The sequence below is a fragment of the Tachypleus tridentatus genome, chromosome 5, assembly GCF_004210375.1.
Source record: "Tachypleus tridentatus isolate NWPU-2018 chromosome 5, ASM421037v1, whole genome shotgun sequence".
In the NCBI taxonomy this organism is placed as follows: domain Eukaryota; kingdom Metazoa; phylum Arthropoda; class Merostomata; order Xiphosura; family Limulidae; genus Tachypleus; species Tachypleus tridentatus.
This window is the reverse complement of record NC_134829.1, coordinates 52011505-52033195: the sequence shown is the minus strand read 5'-3', so window position 1 is coordinate 52033195 and position 21691 is coordinate 52011505. Positions and strand designations below refer to the sequence as shown.

Genomic DNA, 21691 nt, shown 5'->3' with positions numbered 1-21691 from the left:
GGTAACTGACCGGAAGCTGACCACATGTTTGAAAGGGGTTGTGTAACTGTGTGTCGAAATGTAGAGGGCGGTATTAGATGTTTGAATATATAATTTTATTTATTATATTAATATAGGTATAAAGGCGTTCCTTTATATTGGTTTATTTTGGGTTTAAGTTGTTGTATAAGTAAGGCTTCTTTAATTTTACGTTTGTTTATGTTTGTTTCTTTATTTAGTATTTGAGTGTTTTCTATGGTTATGTTGTGTTTATTTGACTTGCAGTGTTCGAAAACGTGTGAAGGTGACTTTTTATGTTCTTTGAATCTGGTTTCCATTTTTCTACTTGTTTCTCCAATATAGAAGTCGTGGCAGTTATCACATTGTATTTTATAAATAATGTTGGTGTGGTGTTTGTCAGTGTAGTTTTTACATAGTATAGACCTCAGTTTTGTGCCGGGTTTTGAATAAATTTGGTATTAATTGAATGTCATATTTTGTTACTAATTTTTGCCAAATGTTGGTTATTTGTTTGCTGATGTCGGGAATATATGGTATACAGCAGTATATGGTTTCGTGGTTTTTTTGATTCGTGAGCTGTATTTACTTTAGTTGGTTGATTTTGCTTTCTGTCTAGGTGTGTGCGTATAATGTTTTCTACGGTTTGTGGAGGAAACTTATTGATGTTGGTGAAGTATTGTTTTATTTTGTCTAATTCATCGTTAATTTTATCTGGTGAGCATAGTTTTATGGCTGTGTTTATTTGGTTTCTTAGTATGTTGAGTTTTTGTTTTGTTTCATGTGCTGAGTCCCAAGGAATGTATAGTCCAGTATGGGTGATTTTTCGGTGGATTTCTGTTTGAAATTGTGTATCAGTTCTTGTAATTTTGAGGTTAAGAAATGATATTTGATTGTTTTCTTCCTGTTCACATGTGAAGTTGATGTTGGGATGTATAGAGTTAATGTGATTGAAAAAATTAAGTATGTGTTCTGTAGATTTGAATCCGCGACCGTGTCATCTACATATCTATACCAGTATAGTGGTGGATGTAATGCTGTGTTAATTGCTTGTGTTTCAACTTGTGTCATAAAAATATTGGCTAGAACTGGTGATACTGGGTTGCCCATGCTTAGGCCGTTTGTTTGTATATAGTTTTGGTTGTTGAACATGAAGTTTGTCTTTATCGTGGTGAATTCTATGAGGGTTGCTAACTGGTTACTGGGAATTTCTATAGTTGGGTTAGGGTCTCGGATATAGAGTTCTAAGGCTATCTTGCAGGCTTCAGTGGTTGGAACTTCTGTAAAGAGGATATAACATCGAAACTGGCCATTAAGGCTTTATGATTAAGTTGATTTAGATTAGACTTGAAATTAAAAGAGTCTTTGATAAATGAGCTGGCTGATGTTACATATTTGGAGAATGCCCATGCTATGTATTTACCAAGGTTGTAATTAAACGATTCATATGTGGACATTATTGGTCGTAATGGACAATCTGGTTTATGAGGTTTGGGGATGCCGTATATTTGCGGTGTGCGTGAGTCGGTTTTACGTAGGTAGGAATAAAGTGTTTGTGAAATTGTGTTGGCTTTTTTCATTTGTAGTAGTAACTTGTTCAGTTGCGTCTCGTGTGTCTTTGTTGGATTTGTGTGTATAGGTTTAAATTTGTTCGTGTCTGATAGGATGTTATTCATTTTTTGGATGTATTCATTCGTGTTCATTATGACTATAGCGTTACCTTTATCTGCTTTTAGAATTTTTATGTTTTTGTCTTGTTTTAGGTTTTTTATGCAATTAATGTCTATTTTTGTAAGGTTGTTTTTCAGTTTTCTGTTTTGTGAAATTATGTTGATGGTTTTGTGAGAAAATTCTTTGAAAAAATTCTTTGAAAAAATCGTTTAAGATGTTGTGACGGTCTGATGGTTCAGTGTGAAAATCCATTTACTTATAAGGTAGTGTTATGACAGTCTGATGACTCAGTGTGAAAATTCACTTACTTTTTTAGGAAGTGTTATGATGCTCTGATGGTTCAGTGTGAAAATCCATTTACTTATAAGATAGTGTTATGACGGTCTGATGACTCAGTGTGAAAATTCACTTACTTTTTTAGGAAGTGTTATGATGCTCTGATGGTTCAGTGTGAAAATCCATTTACTTATAAGGTAGTGTTATGACGGTCTGATGGTTCAGTGTGAAACTTCACTTACCTATAAGGTAGTGTTATAGCAGTCTGATGATTCACTGTGAAGATCCTCTTACTTATAAGGTAGTGTAATGAGGGTCTAGTGATTCGTGTGAAGATCCACTTACTTTTTTGGGAAGTATTATGATGGTCTGATGGTTCAGTGTGAAAAACCACTTACTTGTAAGATAGTTTCGTTTGGTTTGTTCTGAATTTCGCGCAGAGCTCCACGACAGCTATTTGTGCTTTGTAAAATAGTATTCTGTTGACCTGATATTTCAGTAATAATAAAGAACGTATGAGGGTTAGATACTCGCGACGTGCACAATGTAAATAACCTATTTTGTTAGGTTTGCGCTAAAAACATCATAAAAACAAAACTTAAAAAGATATATTCGCTACAAACCTTTGTTAATGTTAAATGCACCAAGATGCTATATAAAAACCAAAATTAATGTTGCTACTTTAGTTCCTAATGAATATACGATTTTCTCTGAAATAAACAGATACAAGCTTTTAGAGCCTAGTAAGGGTGTTAAATTGAACTCTGAAACAATAGATGCTAAATGATATAAAGTCTACGTTTGTGCCATTGTATGGTTTTTGTTTTTCATAAAATAATAAAACTGATTCTATGATTTAAGTATATCGTGGTATCAACCTTTAAATAAGTGATTAGTTTGCCCCTCCAAGTCTGAGGGCTTACAACGCTAGAACCCGGATTTCGATATGCGTGGTGGGCAGAGCACAGACAGCCCGTTTGGTAGCTCTGTACTTAACTACAAACAAACTAATTAATTTCATAACCCGACGCCTCCCAATGGCTCAATGGTAAGTCTGTGGACTTACAATGCTCAAATTCTAGTTTCGATACCCGTGGTGGGCGCAGCTTTACGGTTAATGACTAATAAAACACAACCTGAAAGCTTCTATAAGAAATTTTTTCCCAAATGTTTTTGTTTTGTTTATAGAATGAGATAAAAATAGAGTGTTTCTTGCCTATATCAACAAAACAACAAGTTATAAGATTCAATGTTTCATATTTCTCTCAGAACCCTCTCCTTTATAGTTCGAATTGATGACAGTAACTGTCACAATCTTCAAAACAACAAGCTTCTACAAAGGACGGTGAAATCAATGTCAGATCACACTTCTTCTCGAACTTCCCACTTTACGTCTTCTAAGACTACATTAAAGAGATCAAAGACCCGAATCTAATTGAAGTAGCATTGGCTGATCTAAAGTTAATATAGTCAAAGCAATTTTGATAAAATAGGGACACGTTTCGTCATAAACTAATATATATATATATATATATGTATATGTATACACACAGAGACATCTAGTAGTTCAGATCAAAAACTAACAAATTAAACCATCTTATTGAAGAAAACTCATCGAGAATCAGAGAACGTTGAAGTTGTTTCACTAGAAAATTATGAAGTGAGTTCAATACATAAATTGACTCAATAAGAGCTCGTGATTTGTGTAAAATCAATAAAGTATACTTCATAGTGTTTCAAGGTGGAAAGTTAATTTAACCACTCGTTCGAAATCTGACACAAAGAGCCCTCAAGTGGCTCAGCAGTAAGCCTTAAGACTTATAATACTAAAAACCAGGTTTCGATACCCGCAGTATGCACATCGCAAACAGCCAATTGTATAGCCTTGTTCTTAACAACAAACTGACGCAGAGCATGGAAGATGTGTCTGCTAAGTATCAGTTTCAGCGTTTGCAAGAAGGAAGACTTATCATGGTATGTAACTAATAAATATCACACATGCTCAGTGTTCTGGTCCACACATTTTAGGACTGAGAATATTTCTCTATTACTACAATACGTTTGTTATTTATTGTCTCACTTCTACAGCTTCGCCAGAAAATCCATTATAACCGAGCTTCACAAATCCAAGCAGAACAGAATCGAACAGCAAATTGAATTTTGTCGTTGAAATGGTAAAGCGAAATTGCTAGTGTCAGTCGACTAGGTTCTGAATGAAACACAAATTTTTCGTGAGAGACTGGTCTCTCGGGTTTAAACGGACTGAGACAAAAATGCAGGATTTGATTTAATTTTAAAAAATTCACATGCACGTGTATCCTTCACTATCTTCAAAATCTTATATTTTGTTACTTCATAATTTTACTTATTTTATTGCAAAAACAGATATTACAGAAGTGTATTAATAAATCTAACTACCTGTTAGGTTTTGTTTCTTAGGATTTTTAACACCTAAAGTGTGTATAGGTTTTGTTGTAGGAGTTTTTAACACCTAAATCGTACGTAGGTATTGTTGTAGGATTTTAATGCCTAATCCATACACAAGTATTGTTGTAGAATTTTTAACACCTAAATCGAATATAGGTATTGTTGTAGGATTTTAACACCTAAATCGTAAAATGTATTTTTAGTCGATTTTGTTCAACAACTGTAGTGTATATAGGTATTGTCGTAGGATTTTTAACACCTAAATCATACGTAGGTATTGCTGTAGAATTTTAACACCTAAATCGCACGTAGGGTATCAAGGACTTCAACGGCTGTTCACCAAATAGACAACGAAATGAATCACCGTTTCAGAGTTACTTGTTTCTTTCTAGGTGCAGAATAGATCTGTCTTCGAAACAAATTGCATATTATAAAGAGAAATTAAAACTGTCCAAACTTCTAGAATGTGTTATAACTTCCAAACTTCTAGAATGTGTTATAACTTCTGATGTTTACAAACCCAATGCATTCATCAGATGTAACATTAGAAACAATTTTTTGAATCCCACCTGTGTGTAATATTAATATCTTTAACACTATGAAACTCGCCAATTCATGTTCTCGGTGATTTAAAAATAGCCCGCCAATGGCACCACCGTATGTTTGCGAACATAAAACGATAAACACTGGGTTTCGATACCCGTGGTGGGCATAGCACAAATAGCTCATGTGTAGCTTTGTGCTTAACTACAATGCAGTTACTAGAAACGTTATTGGTATTGTGACCTAAATGGCATCTTAAGCAATATGTGGGCTAAAAACCCATGACACAGGGCACAAATTTTGGCCATTCCTAACTTAAACCTACTGATTAGAAGAATGACCAATCACCAACACTCACCGCCTACCCAACTACTCACCACTGGTTTGGTTTGTTCGAGATAGCTGTCCCTAATTTACTAGAGAAAAAGGAGGCAGTTAGTCATCAATCCCACCGCCAACTCTTGGGCCACCCGTTAACCAACCAATAGTAGTATTTACCGTAACATTATAACGCCCTCACAGCTAAAAAGGCGAACATATTTGGTAAGACGGAGATTCGAACTCGCGAGCCGCAGATTGCGAATCGAGTGCCCTAACCATCTGGCCATCCTAAGCCTGCTGTAAACTAAATACTCATAATGTCTCGAAGTGAATAATATGTTCTAAGAACACATTGTTCCTCGAACCCTGAACCATCTAATATGAAACCTGCGCTACAACACTTACGGCCGTAGAAGAGATGTGCCTCATTTAGCTAGTTTAACTGCTTTATAAAACAAGACATTGGAAGTTAAACTAAAATAATCACGACACGAATTAAGAAGAAATTTAATTAAATATCTAAAAAATCGAATTTTTTTTCGCTAAAATAATCGGCAAAAATCAATATATAATTCCATCAGATTAACATGTTGTCTGCCAAGTATTTCAGCTGCTACAATACAACTCTAATGCTTCTTCACTTTGTAACTTTTTTTCGTGACGCCATTTTGGATCAAAAGTGAAACAATTTGTAAGTAGGTCAAATGCATGTATGTTGCTGACATCTAGCGTTGAAGTTAAGTATTATTGAGAACGAATTAGCTCGTCCGTGGCACTGTGTTACCGATCGGCTTGGACGAGTTAACTCGTCTACGGCGCTGAACAGGTTAAAAAAAAGTCATGAAATATTGACATAAGTTACGTAGGCCTCTTTTGATTATGTGGTCTGATATAAAAACTACGTGAATACAATTGTTTGTTTTATTAAGACAATGAAAAAACAACTTGTCTCTGCGGAGACGTAAAAAGTGACACCAGGAATATCCTATCAAAAATATTTAATTTTGAAATTTCTATGGTCAACAATCTTAATACATTTCTTTGCTAAGTAATACATTTTTGTAGTTTTCTGAATTCTTTCTTGGCTGAATGGGCCCGGCATGGCCAAGCGTGTTAAGGCGTGCGACTCGTAATCTGAGGGTCGCGGGTTCGCATCCCCGACGGCTAGCACAGATAGCCCTCGAGTAGCTTTGTGCGCAATTCAAAAACGAACAAACAACCTTCGTTGAAACAGTTACTCATTTCTATTGTTCAGAAGGACATTTAAAAGCTATTGATCTTTCGTATTATATAAATTCCAATATGTTCTCAATGTTTCGCCGCCAAACCCACTCAAGTTTTCAATTAGCGGAATAAATTGGCGTTGTCTCAGTATCAGTTAACTAATACCGTGATTTTAGTTGTTTTGTCTTTCATGGTTCTCTTTGCGTCTCTTGGACTAAATTAATTCATGAAGATCGGTACAATGTTTCTATTGTAGCTAATTCGAGAAATTAACACCGAGCGAGGAGATAACAAAATATACTTCAGGCTGAAGTTTCAGACACTCCTACTAAATCGGAATATTCAGAAATAAACTTATTTGATAGTTTTATAAGATATCTCGCGCTAACCGTCCCTAATTTAGCAGAGTAAGAGTAGAGGGAAGGCAGCTAGTAATCACCACCCAACGCCAACCCTTGGGCTACTCTTTTACCAAGGAATAGTGGGATTGACAGTAACATTATAACGCCCCCACGGCTGAAAGGGTGAGCATGTTTGGTGCGACGAGGATTCGAACCCGTGACCCTCAAATTACGAGTCAAACGCCTTAACCCACCTGGCCATGCCGGGAAGTTTATTCGCTAAATCGTTTTCCTTAATTTTGAGTTTCACACTTGGTATTAACTGAAAGTTCGTTGGTTTCATGAAAGTATTTAATCATTTGTTACGGCGTGTTTTGCTTTATTTGGGTAAAATTAATTAGCGATTTAATAGTTTTAAATCATATTGGTCTTTTGGTCTTTTGATTGTCTTCTCTCACAGATTCTTTATCTCTTGATATTTTCCAAATAAAATATAAGAAATATTTAATTTTATTTGTTGAAATATCCTGTCGTTTACAGACTCGAAATAATTCTTTCTAATTTTATGCTCCGAAAACATCTGTGCGACAATTCATATTAGAATGGTATTGTAATTGATAGGGTTAAGTAAGGCCTAGCTGTGAATCTGTAAATCCATTGTTCGCGTCGTTTAACATCCAAATGAAAAACAAACGGTCTCCAGTTTTTAGAGTGGTGGGTACGTTGTAAATGTTGTTGTTATTTTGAATTAAGCATAAAGCTCCACAATGGGCTATCTGTGTTTTGCCCATCACGGGTATCGAAACCCGGTTTTTGGCGTTGCAAGTCCATAGACGTGCCGCTGAACCACTGGTGAACGTTGTAAGTGTCAAATCCTACTTTTCGTTTATACAGTAGTAATCCAACGGTTGGACACTACTGCTGTAGATTAGCTGCATTTCGTCTGGTCAGTCAGTTTAAAATGAGAGACGAATAGTTCAGATGGCCTTTTGGTAGTTCTTCGAAACAAACAAACATTTAATTTTCTTCATTTCAGGAGACAAACATTTAATTTTCTTCATTTCATGAGTAAGCATTATCTACCAGCTTAGAATAGAATATACAATATACTTAGGCTGCATCTTTGGTAATGTAATTCTAATATATTAACCCAGAACGAAAATATTTAATGTTAATAAATTAAAGCTCTATTTCTTCGTTTGAATAAGTTGGGAACAGATGCTTCAATCTGAATCCACGAACAGATTCTAAGGTTCTGGAGGGCTTACTTTAAATTATTGTCTTAATTCAATAATTAATAGTAGGTACTTAGGCATAAAAAATAATGACACATTTTCGTTTATGTTGCTGATAATACGATTTGTAAAATAACTACGACAATAAGAATATAAATTATATGTTCCATCATTAATAATATTTCAATATATTTTATAATCAATATACAGTCGAATGACACTACGTAACAAAATGTTTAATTTTTCTTGTTCCTGGGCAGAAAGTGTTATTTCCCAATTGCTTATGCCTAAAGTAAATGGAAAAGACCTATTTTTCTCTTCAAACTTTGCTTTTATGACCTGGAGCGTAAAACGAAAACATGATGGGAGACTATATTTGGGGGCAAAAACTACTCGCCTCTAAACATTTTTGTATAACTTTAGTGTAAATAAACGTAAATATTGATTCACACGTCGTTTTATTCAGACCTTATGTAAATGAAAATGTGCAAACTTGCCCGTTTTTACATAGAAAATAGATTAATTTCTAAATTTCATTATCCAGGTCACAAAAGCAAAGTTTGAAGGGAATAATGGCCTTTTTTTGTACTTTTACAACATAAGCAATTAAGAAATAACACATACTATCCAGGAACAAAATTTGTGTTACATAGTGTAATTTAACATTAAATTTGTATTAAATCTCAGAAGGGTAGGAAGAAGATACTTAGGTTCTAAATGTTCAAAATGTTCTAAGTCTCAAACAGTATCTTATATTTTTAAAAGTAAGAGAATCTACTGAAAATGTGACATGATGAATTTTTCTGCTATTCTTTCTTCCAGAGTTTCTAATAGTGTCTGAAATTGAGATTAATTTATTAATTCTTTTATAATAAAAAGTGTATTGGAATTTAACAATATATGATATTCTCTGTTGAGAGTGGCTGGAAGTAATCTGACAGAATTGGAAACTATTGTTGTTGTTTTTCTTGGGTTGTCTTGTTGGTAATGAAAACACACAGCTTCTGCTGTCTGAGGTAAATTGATTTTTAGACAAACAGCATGCTATGTTTAAACTTATAGTTCACAGAGACTTCACTTTTGGGAATAAAAGTTAAAGTAACTTTTCTCTGGAGTGTATCATGAAATTAAGAACATCTATTATGGAAGACATTCAATGGAACTAACCGGCCTTCTTATCTCGGATGTTGGATTATATGTATTGAAGGTCACGAGACATTTTATCTTGCTTGTATATAATAAATATCCCAGGGTATTTTGTCCAGAGTTTCTGTATTGAAAGTAAAGGCATTTTGTCTGCAGTCCATGTACTGAAGTGTTGTTGTTGTTTTTTTTGACTGGATATAACAAAGGTTGTAAAATATTTTATCTGGAATGTATGTATTGAAGTCAAAGAACGTTATGCTTGGTTATAATAAATGTCGTAATGTATTTTTTCTATAGTGTGTGTATAAAAAGTGAGGACCTTACATCTGGAGGGCATGTATTTAAATTACCAGACTTTTTTTTTGGAATACATATAAAATACAAGATGGTGTGTAAAGGTCATATCAAACATCTGTGCTTCAGAATCATGATCGATACTTTTGTGATTAAAAGAGAGCGTGTAATTCATTTTCATTGCTTGTTTTCGGCATTTCAGAATGCCCACCAGCTGAAGATGGGGTTGAACGTTTCGCTTGTCCTACAGCAGACACAATGGGCCGATACCGTTGTATAGATGACCACGTGCTATGTGATGGGTTTATTGACTGTCCTGAAGGCGAAGATGAAGATAGAAGATCCTGCATGTTTTATAAAACGGTAAATTTGGCAATTTAAATAAGTTTTATTGTTTGTTTGTCTTTGTTTTTACTTAGATGAAGCTCGCTCCAGTTTTCAGTGCCACCTAACGACACATTCGATATCGTTGTTGGTTTAAGTTCATATTGTCGACTTTATTGCTGGTTGATGTTTAAAACATGTTGAACATGGATTAAATTAATGTGTTTAATACTTAAAACAATATTGCGATAACAGCTTGACGTGAAAAAATCACAACAATGTAACTCATCTATTCATTAATATAAATTATTTATTAACGAGAACTAATGAGTTCAGCTAATTACAAAGTCATCATTGATGTAACACAAATAAAGTATATTCTCGATATCTATATACTAACAGAGACTAACAGTACATCTGCAGTCTAATTAGCATATTTATTATAAGAGGATTTATAGAATAATATAATTCTATAACAGCCAACGAAATCGATAACTTCAGTTGTCTTAGGCCTAATATTAGTTAAGCCTTTATTAAGTACGGCCTATAATCGATAACGAGATGAATTAATGTTGTAAGTTATGTACGTATTTCGTCTTTAATTCAGTTAGGGCTAAACATTATCGTACTTAATACTATAAATCAAAAAAGTCATAATGTTATTCTACGGCCTAACGTTAGACTTTATTAAAAAATAAAAGCATTTATAAGCTTTTAATATGTTTGTTGTACAAGAGGTCTACTGAACTGTATTTACATTCCAACTTTTGTTAACATCCGTTGAAATTAAATAGCGCGCATGCGCATCTAGAGAGTATGCTGGCGCGTACACTTTCAAGACAGACCAAAACTGAGAAGCATTGTAATAGATTCATATATATAAATAATGTTTTATAATGTCCATAGATTTGCTTTTTGAGACAAGAACTTTTTGAAGTTATTCCTCGTTGCTCTGTTTTTTATTTTTATATTTTTCCTTTTTTTCATATGCCAACTATTGTTTTTATGTCCTGGATTCGTGACCTGAAAGACCCTGTCCGAACCCATTCAGTAACAACTGAAAATTAAGTTGAAGTGATATCTCATTTACACAGTTAAAGTGACTATTCATACCCTTGAAATATTAAAAAAAAACAAAAACTATTTATTTCCTTTACTAGATAAGTTCCAACGCTAGCTAAGGACAGACTTATAACGGAAAAGATCCAATCGACTTTAATGTTTTTGTGAAATTTCCACATAAGAACATGTTTACCACGGCAATGTATATTACTGTTAAAGGTTATTGGTGCTCAAAATCTGATGTTTCTCTGTAATAGTTGGAGTCCAAAACTTAAGTTTTTGTAACACTTTAGTTTGGTGTTACTGGTTCTTCGAGTTCACTAAACTGATGTCAGGGATAATGAGTTTCTGCGTTAGGAAGATAATTCACGAGATCTCGTGCAGCCATGCGGAAAAACTAGGGACTTTATAAAATTTTGAACTAGTTAAAAATAGCCCCGTCAAGAAATGGCATTTCCCGATTTATTACTAAAGCAACACGACAACGTTCGTATGTCAGGATTTCCTGGGGCGATCTCAAATTATTCCACTTAAATCATTGGTTGAAGTAAGGCATCCAGTCCCCCCATTTCGTTTTTCAATCTTCGTATCATTAGATTTCGTGACTTTTTATTTACTTCTGACTGGACGGGTAATGACTGTGTGAAAGAACGCGGACGTTAGAGAGAGGGCACTGGATTTATAATAATCCCTCAACCCTAGAGCAAACCACTGCTATTAAATATCTCGTTACCTGTCACCTTGAGCACTTACTGGATTAAAAAACAATAGACACATAATTAAAATTCTGAAACGTTGAAACTGACTTTTCTGAAACGTCGATTTTGGGTTTTTTTTCTTTTACTTCTCTTTTTTCTGTAAAAACAAAATTTCTGGCGAATTTCTAGTCACCGATGTTACTTTATCTTTAGAAATTCTTAATTGCCATTGAGGTCAGAAATATGACTCAATAAATGTTTTTGTGTAACCAGCAATTTCAACTCACTACTTGAAATGTGGTTTCATTTGAAATTCGGACAAAGTTTCTCAAGGGGTATTTGTGTTAGCCGCCCCTAATTTAGCAGTGATAGATTAGGGGGAAGGGTGGGGAAGCAGCTAGTCAACCTATCCACTGCCAATTTTGGGGCTACTCCTTTACAAATAAATAAGGGGATTAACCGTAATTTTATAACATCCTCAGAGCTGAAAGAGCGAACATTCGGTGACGGGGGAACTCGAGACCCTCAGATTTAGTGTCGAGCGCCCTAACCACAAGGTCATACCAGGTCGTCCTTGAACATTATCAATTTGTTTTGAAGTCAGCTATGTGACGTAATCAGTTAATATTCTGAGGTCGTACTGTAGTCAACCTTACAGTTGAAAATAACGAGTACAAGAAATAATTACACAATTTAGACCCTAATACTAAAATAACATTTCGTGTTAAGACTAAAACATTGTTGTATAGTTGTTTGTTTCTATTGTTGTTATTGCCTGAAGGTAAGCACAAAGCTGAGCAAGGGGCATTCTGTGCTCTGCCCACCACGGGTATCGAAACCCGGTTTCTAGCATTATACGTTCGCGGACAAACCGCTGTACCGCTGCGATTTTGTATTAATACTCTTCTAGTAATTAGTATCAGAGTACGGTTCGAATACACTCCATGTAATCCTCTGTATTTTCTGCTTCTTGGTTTAACGTAACTGGTGGATGTTGTGTTTTTCCTTCCCTTGAATCATCAGTTATAAATTACAACTGGCTCTTCCCCGCCTAAAGTTCCACTCAAAGAATAGAAACAGATATTTCATAATAACTTGTTTCTGTAATTTTTCCGGTACTAATTTATGATTTTTATATGGTATCAAACATGTTGAGTATTTCACAACAGTTTGACAGTCAGTATTATATCAAAGAACACAAAACAGTGAAGCTGGTTTCAAACATTCTTAACTTAATTGTTATCAACCATTAGAACCTTCTGACACACTGATTTTATTTAGTTGAACAATCCTAAAGACTGCGTAGATTCCGTGTGATAATAGAAGGCCTCGATACAAATCATTTTTATGGTTTCCGACTTGAAAGTCTGCACGGAAGTCATCAAATGAACACACCGTCATCCCAACCATTCAGAGTCGTAAAGAAAACAGAATTAGATAAAAGATGGAACAATTGCAGGTTACAAGCCTTCCTATTCATCTTGTATGGTAAATCCATTATCAGCGCGCTGTAATCCTAGTCCGAGGCGCCACCTATACATATTTTTTCTTGCACTTGTTCGGCCTCCTGAGAAATGAAAACTGCTATTAATATTGTGTGAGAGCCAGAATGTAAGACAAAATAAAAGCCTTAGTTAATCAGAACAAAACAAACGTAACTAAACGATATAACTTTACAATAAAATTAAAATAACCATGTGGTTAAGGCGCTTGACTCGTAATCAGAGGGTCGCGGGTTCGATTCCCTGTCACATCAAACATGCTCGCCCTTTCAGTCGTTGGGATGTTATATTGTGACGGTCGATCCCACTATTTTAAGGGAAGAGATGGTCTTCCCTTAGAACAACAATAAATATTCCTTAAGTAGTTTTGCGTGAAATTGAATAAAAACTGATACATCTTGAAAGAAAATAACAAGAACACGATTTAAAAAAACTTCACGAACGTTGAGGGTACGCGATTGTTACCGTCGCTAATCTTACCAGAAAAGATTCGAGCGCTCTCTATGTAGGGATGTTACAATGTGACAATACAAATTTCATGTCCAGTTTATTCTCTGCAGACCATCAGAAGCTAGATATGAAGAACTACCAACATATCTCCGGAGTATATTCCGGTTTTCAGATATCCAAAGCGTCCCAAAGTGAATCGTTTTTGGTTTTTTTTAACTTCGCGTAAAGCTACACGAGAGCCATCTGCGCCGCTATCCGTCTCTAATTTAGTAGTGTGAGACTAGAGAAAAAACAGCTAGTTATCACGGCCCACCACCAACTCTTGGACTACTCTTTTACCAACGAATAGTGGGATTGACGGCTGAAAGGGCGCGCGTTTTTGGTGTGACGGGGATTCGAACCCGCGACCCTCAGATTACAAGTCGAGCGCCCTAACTAACTGGTCATGCTGGGCCCTCCCAAAGTCTAAAACCGACAAAGAGCAGTAACTACAGTTTTGTCATCAATTGATAGAGTAAAACAATTTTATTGTTATACGATCCAAAAAATTTAAAGCTGTGTATACGCTTGAAACCGGGTTTCGATACCCGAGGTGGGCAGAGCACAGATAGCCCACTGTGCAGCTTTGTGCTTAATTCCAAACAACAACAATAACTTGGTATGTCAAGTGAATATCATTGAACAGCGTTTTTCTGCCGTTTAAAAGTAAACGAAAAATCAGAAAACCAAAGAACAAATTACGCTATCGCAACACATAGTATCCATGGAAACGGTTCATGAACAACACATAGTATCCATGGAAACGGCTCATGAAAGTGATAAAAAATAAATGTGCTATTTTAATTATCCTATCAGGATTCATTTCGAAGGTTTACTTTCTTTTCTTCTTGTCGCCTAATGGACTTAAAGTCGAGATTTCGCCTAATGGACTTACCAGGAGTTTATGATCAGCTGTACTAAAACAACAGAGAAGCGTTTTGTTTGTTTGTTTTCTGAATTTCGCGCAGAGCTACTCGAGGGCTATCTGAGCTAGTCATCCCTAATTTAGCAGTGTAAGACTAGAGGGAAGGCAGCTAGTCATCACCACCCAACGCCAACTCTTGGGCTACTCTTTTACCAAGGAATAATGGGATTGACAGTCACATTATAACGCTCCCACGACGGAAAGGGCGAGCATGTTTGGTGCGACGGGTATTCGAACGCGCGACCCTCAAAAACATATTACATTTCTCTACACGTGTATCTAGTTCACGCTCATGAGTTATTGAATAATAGTTTATTTTATTTTCTACAGTCAACAGTTAAGTCATGCTTTTAATAAACAGTGTATTTTCCATCTAGAACTGGTAAGAAAACAAATAACTCATAAAATAGAGGAAGGCCATCACTCCTATACCTACTACTGTGAACCATTGAACCCAAATTATGCCTTACAGCCACTCCTGTACATGCTACTATAAACCAATATACTGTAATTATACTTTTCAGTTATGTACGACATACATACCTAACATGTCCAAAGTAATGAAATGAAATTCCTTTTTCAAGAATGAGAAACAGCAACACACATTAAAATCTATATTTAGTCGTGAAATACTTATCAAGGAAATTAGTTTTATACGTTACAAAACATATAATTCAGATAACGAGGCTTAAATATATCTTTCTTTTTGAAACGGTTAAAATGTCTCTCAGTCGAGTTAACACACATGGTTTTAAGTAAGATCATAATGGACAGGTTTAAACTGAATCACAGCTTCTGAGGCCTTACGTTGTTGTTGTTGTTTTTCAAATGTTTAGGTTTATTTCGTCATACACGTGAGCACGTGTGTGTGCACACTGTATGCATTAATCATACCTCACTTTTCGCTGTTTTTTTTTTTCAACTTCCACGCATTCCTATTCCACCAAGAAGTGACAAAGAGTTGATACACTCAGCAGAACGTCGAACATGTATAACACTTTGAAATACAGCAGAACGTCGAACATGTATAACATTTTGAAATTCAGCAGAACGTCGAACATGTATAACACCTTGAAATTCAGCAGAACGTCGAACATGTATAACACTTTGAAATACAGCAGAACTTCGAACATGTATAACACTTTGAAATACAGCAGAACGTCGAACATGTATAACATTTTGAAATTCAGCAGAACGTCGAACATGTATAACACCTTGAAATTCAGCAGAACGTCGAACATGTATAACACTTTGAAATACAGCAGAACGTCGAACATGTATAACATTTTGAAATTCAGCAGAACGTCGAACATGTATAACACCTTGAAATACAGCAGAACGTCGAACATGTATAACACTTTGAAATACAGCAGAACGTCGAACATGTATAACACTTTGAAATACAGCAGAACGTCGAACATGTATAACACTTTGAAATATTCATATTTTTTATTTAGTGGTCATAAAAAAACAGGGGAGCTAAAGTTTCTTTGCTACAAACTTATCAAACAGAGTTTTACTTCATGTAAACTCTCTCGTTGTTATCCCTCACACGAAATCCTCCTCCGTGGTGGAAACTCCAAGCCCTCAGCTGTAGTCCCCGCCTCGGTGGCTGTAAATTAAATAAGCAAAGTACCCTGTGAATCCAGTGGGACTAAAGGTACTTTGTAGATGTCTCTTGCATATCGACAAACATAAATATTAATGAAATGGTAACGTCAGCAAATAATCCCCGGGGTCATCTTGGTAGCCAGAACCACAACGTCTGGCAATCCTTGTTAAGCTTAGCGTAAAACCCGTATCGGGAGATGGTCTTCCCTTAGAACAACAATCGAATGAAACAAAGCGCTTAAGATGTTGGTGAAGCTGAGTTCTCCCCTGTCTGGTGATTTGATTCCTACGGTAGGCTACTATTATAATGAGGCTTGGTTGAGCTTTTGACAGTCAAATTTAGTTTCTATCCATTTAATATATAACTGACAGCTCAACTAATTATGGACATTTATCTCAATTATAAGAAATATTAAATAAGGACAATAATGTATTCCACTTTAAAATACAATAGTAGAAGAATGCTCCTGGTTAGTTCGCACTTTTCTCTTGAGATATTCTTCGAATGAAATATTGATGTTCCAATAACAAAAAAGCGTCAGTTTTATAAATCTTCCTAAATCCCCAGTTCTGATAAAAGACAATATTCTATCTTTAAACTTATAGTGAATATGAAAAATTAAGCACGTGTGTGTTTATATGATTTTTAATTTTAACAGTAAGACTAAAATAATTATGAATTAATTTTAACAGTAAGACTAAAATAATTATGAATTCATTTGAACAGTAAGACTAAAATAATTATGAATTCATTTGAACAGTAAGACTAAAATAATTATGAATTAATTTGAACAGTAAGACTAAAATAATTATGAATTAATTTTAACAGTAAGACTAAAATAATTATGAATTAATTTGAACAGTAAAACTAAAATAATTATGAATTAAACATCAAATTTGCAGCACACGGTAAGCTTTCGTTTTGTCTTTTGAAATGTTTCATTCAGTTTCAAATTATAAACGTCTTTCAACTTTAACCTCAATTCGCTATGAAAGAAAATAAATGTTTTAATAAAATATATCCTGAGGGTAATACTTTCTATAGAAATCATTGTACATTAACATGAGGTCCTCAATCAATCTTTCAAAGGCCGTTGTGGCCGAACTGTTGCCTATCTCTGAGATTGAGGAGAGAATCCGCTGAACACGCTTTGAACCTTCAGCTGTGAAAACGTTACTAACAGTCAGAACAAATATTTCGCCGAAAACGCCGAACAAATTTATTACGGCTGTGACTACTGTTGGTTGGATTACTTCCCTCTAGTGGATTATTCACGGACAACTGAATAAGAGGAACTTCTAGCCGAACCATTAGGTCACGTGCGCATAATGTGTCACTGAAATTCAAATATATATCGTTATTATCAGTCCAACAGTGTCCACTAAGACCCAAGTCTTCGTCGACGACCCCTCAAAGATATCTTTTACTATTAACAACTAACTTGAGGTAATCTTAAAAATACTTCCGTACTCATAAATACTGCGCTACTAATACTTTTATTCTCACGATCTTTGTGGAATGCTGCATATTGTATAGCCGTACTGGTCCTGCTAAGGTTAAAATTGCGTTTTATATTGTTGGTTGTTCATGCAATAAATACGTAGTAAGAAAGAAATGTGTATCGAAGTAACAATTATTATCAATATTTTATGTATCGATAATTGATAAAAATGTCTTGCGAAACGGTTTTAGGACTACGTCAGAATTTAAGTGTCACTTTCCTAAATAGTTTGGACATAAAAATAAATGAGTTAGTGTTGTTTGTTGGTTTATTAAAAATAGTATCAAAGCTGTTTCACCTTTGTTTCTGTAATCTTAAAGAGATTATTAATTAAACTGCATTTATATAAGAATTAATTTTCTTCTAATGACAGTTTCGTGAATTGCGATATTCCCGATAAATGTGGTACAAGAAAGATTCGCGCACAAAACTCGTTTTCTTTTTGATCAACACTAAACCGTTACATCGGTTGACGAGCAGAGAACAATGCAAGCTGTGGTAAGCTGAACTACACTATAACGTCGATTCACACATAGCTCTTTTTGGCTGAATTAACTGTTTAGACATGAGTAAGGAACAATGTAATCTGTGGTTGGTAACAATAAAACATAATACTGGGTGTTTCGTTCTCTGACAAAATTAAATGTTTAGACATGAGTAAGGAACAATAGAATCAGTGGTTAGTAACAATAAAACATAATACTGGGTGTTTCGTTCTCTGACAAAATTAAATGTTTAGACATGAGTAAGGAACAATAGAATCAGTGATTAGTAACAATAAAACATAATACTGGGTGTTTCGTTCTTTGACAAAATTAAATGTTTAGACATGAGTAAGGAACAATAGAATCAGTGATTAGTAACAATAAAACATAATACTGGGTGTTTCGTTCTCTGACAGAATTAAATGTTTAGTCGCAAACAATAGATAACACAAGTTGTTTTGAGTAGTATCAAACCATAATATTGTATCCGTTGTTCTCTCCGAATGAACTAAACGTTCAGACATACGTAGGGAATAGTAAGGTCTGTTGTGAATGGCAGACATAGTTTCGTTTGTTTAGAATTGAACACAAAGCTGCACAATAGGCTATCTGTGCTCTGCTCACCACGGGTATCTGAACCCTGTTTTTAGCGGTGTGAGTCTGCAGACATACCACTGAGGGAGTAGCAGACATAGTATTGGTGCGATACTCTCTCTTACTGGTGTAAACATTCAGACATGAGTAAGGAACAATACTGTGATTTTTTATATATGCGAGTATGGGCTGCTTGTGTGTTTAATTTTCCGATTTCTATGGAACGAAAAAATTCATTCCAATTAGCTGTCTACGTTCTATGAGTGTTTTTGTTTTTTTCTGTTGTAACTGTTTCCACCTGTGCCCCCCGCTAGTACAGCGGTATGTCTACGGATTTGCAACGCTAAAATTAGGGGTTCGATTCCCACCGGTGGGCTCAGCAGGGAGCCCAATGTGGCTTTACTATAAGAAAGACACACACGTTTCCATCTGCTGCTGATAATTTTTCAACAAATATATTTTTTTGTGTTTAATCAATTATTGAGTACATTAGTGTGACAGTTGTTAAAGAGTCAACAAATGATCCAGACAAATGTCTGAAGTTCAAGATATTTCCTTAATGAACGCAGTGATCAGACATCAAATATTGTCATGACAACAGAAGAAATGTTTGTTTCGTTTCTTTGTAATTTCGCGCAAAGCTACACGAGGACTATCTGCGCTAGTCGTCCTTAACTGAGCAGTGTAAGACTAGAGGGAAGACAGCTAGTCATCACCACCCACCGCCAAACCTTGGGCTGCTCTTTTACCAACGAATAGTGGGATTGACCGTCACATTATAACCCCCCACGTCTGAAAGGGCGAGCATGTTTAGTGCGACCGGGATTCGAACCCGCGATCCTCGGATCACGAGTCGAACGCCTTAACACACTTGGTCATGCCGGGCCCAGATAGAGGGAAGACAGCTTGTTATCACCACTCACCACCAACTCTTGGGCCACTCTTTTACCAACTAATAGTGGGATTGACCATCCCATTATAACACCGCCACAGCTTAAAGGACAAGCACATTTAGTGAGACGGGGATTCGAATCCGCAACCATCAGATTACGAGTGGAGCGTCCTAACCACCTGGCCATGCTGTGGGCCCAATCGTTTGTTTCTTGTGTTTTTAGTCGGACGTAGAGTTGTTACCTCTCCTGTTTACAGTTTGGTACTTTGTAGTAAGTTTTGTTCACTGTTCTCCAGATGACGCATACAGTGTCGAAGCAGATATAAAGATAGAGAATACAGGCATCATGCAACCAAGTGCAGAGCTAAAATACGAAGATATAAGATAGAGACATCAAGTGAGAAACTACAGAATTAATTTTAAAAGGTAGGAAATACAGAGACTGAGTGACTGAGGGCAGAGCTAAAACACAAAGATAAGAATTGCAAGCGTTAAGTGACCGATAGCAGGATTAAAACACAAAGACAAATAAGGCATCGATCGAATAAGCAGAGCTAAAAATAGGAAAGTCTTGTGACCGAAGAACAACAAGAGAAACCTAAATAAAAGACCAGTAAAAAGAAATTCCACCCAGATTCGCGTAAGTTATTAATATTTTTTTTAACCAGGTTATAATCTACTTGTAAAAACACAATGGTATTTCAATCAATAATACTAAGTCATAAATACGTCTATATAAAGTACACAAGGTATATATTTATTTTTATTTTTGTTGCGTAATGACCCTGATCAGATATATATCTATTGTTAACAGCGAGATAAGTTTGTTTGTTTTTTATAGTACACAAATACCACATATATCCACAAAGTTTTCTTTGCTCAGTTTCAGAGCATTTCTACGTCAATAAATATGAGGCTGTCTGTAGATGGGCCGCAGGTGCATTTTCAGCATAGGGGTCGGGGTAGCAAAGCTATCAGTGGAAACAAACCACTTTGCTATGTATACCATTCTATATGTTCCCACTAGTTAGCAATGATCTCTGACTGAGCCTCGCCATTTATCAATGTGACAGGCTTAGCCACAGATCTCATATAGAGACGCATGCTTCGTAACGAAGGAGTAACCAATGAACAGGATTCGTTCCTATAAGTTCCAAAAAGAAAAAACAAACTGTGTTCGGTGTGCTAAAACTTGTTTGTTTATTTGGTTTTTAACTAAAAAAAATATTCAAATTTACTTCTGAGCGCTTCTGAGTGCGCTTCTAAATTAGCTATTGTAAGCTTCTCCACATGATCCAATACTCAGACGAAGTTCAATCAGTTTACTTCTTTGCAGTCAATACCCATTTCTTTTGGGTAAGTATCACAAAAGCGGAAATATATTCAGATTCACCAGCCACGATATTGGCAGTTCTTTTGTTGTTACAATTTATTATATTCTTGTATATCGGTATAAAGATTTTTCTTCCAATACTTTGAATTTTTCTGATACAAGTTTTTTAAAAAAAAAAATCCATATATTTTACAAAGTTTCGCGCCTTCAATTCGTTATTACTGTTTTTACTTCACCAAATACAGCAGTGTTATATGCAAGTTTCATGCAAGATCGGGCGAGCAGGTCTCTCTAACTAATAAAAAGAAATCTAGAAAGCTGTAAGTGTAATACATGTATGTAATGTGTGTTCTATCAACTGGGACAGTACGTGGAACTAAGACAACATTTGTCAAAAAACACTATTAGTGGTTATCTTTGTTTGTATTGTAAAGACTGTTACCGAGTGTTTAGCCAAGTTCTCTTTCTTTGTTCTTGTTCTAAAGACACTGTTAGCGAATGTTTAGCCAGGTTCTCTTTCTTTGTTCTTGTTCTAAAGACACTGTTAGTGAATGTTTAGCCCGGCTTTCGTTCTTTGCTCTTACCCTAAAGACACTGTTAGCGAATGTTTAGCCCGGCTTTCGTTCTTTGTTCTTACCCTAAAGACACTGTTAGTAATGTTTAGCCCGGCTTTCGTTCTTTGTTCTTGTCCTAAAGACACTATTAGTGAATGTTTAGGCCAGCTTTCGTTCTTTGTTCTAAAAAGACCGTTAGCGAATGTTTAGCCCGGCTTTCGTTCTTTGTTCTAAAAAGACCGTTA

The 21691-nt window shown here is 35.5% G+C and overlaps 1 protein-coding gene across 1 annotated transcript in view; it reads left to right on the top strand.

Annotated features, from left to right (window-relative positions):
• LOC143251171 (uncharacterized) overlaps positions 1 to 21691 on the top strand; it is a 181734-nt gene that overhangs the window by 121721 nt on the left and 38322 nt on the right. The window contains exon 2 of the mRNA XM_076502572.1: positions 9678 to 9838. Coding sequence (XP_076358687.1) covers positions 9678 to 9838 — 161 coding nt within the window. The remainder of the gene's footprint in view (positions 1 to 9677; positions 9839 to 21691) is intronic.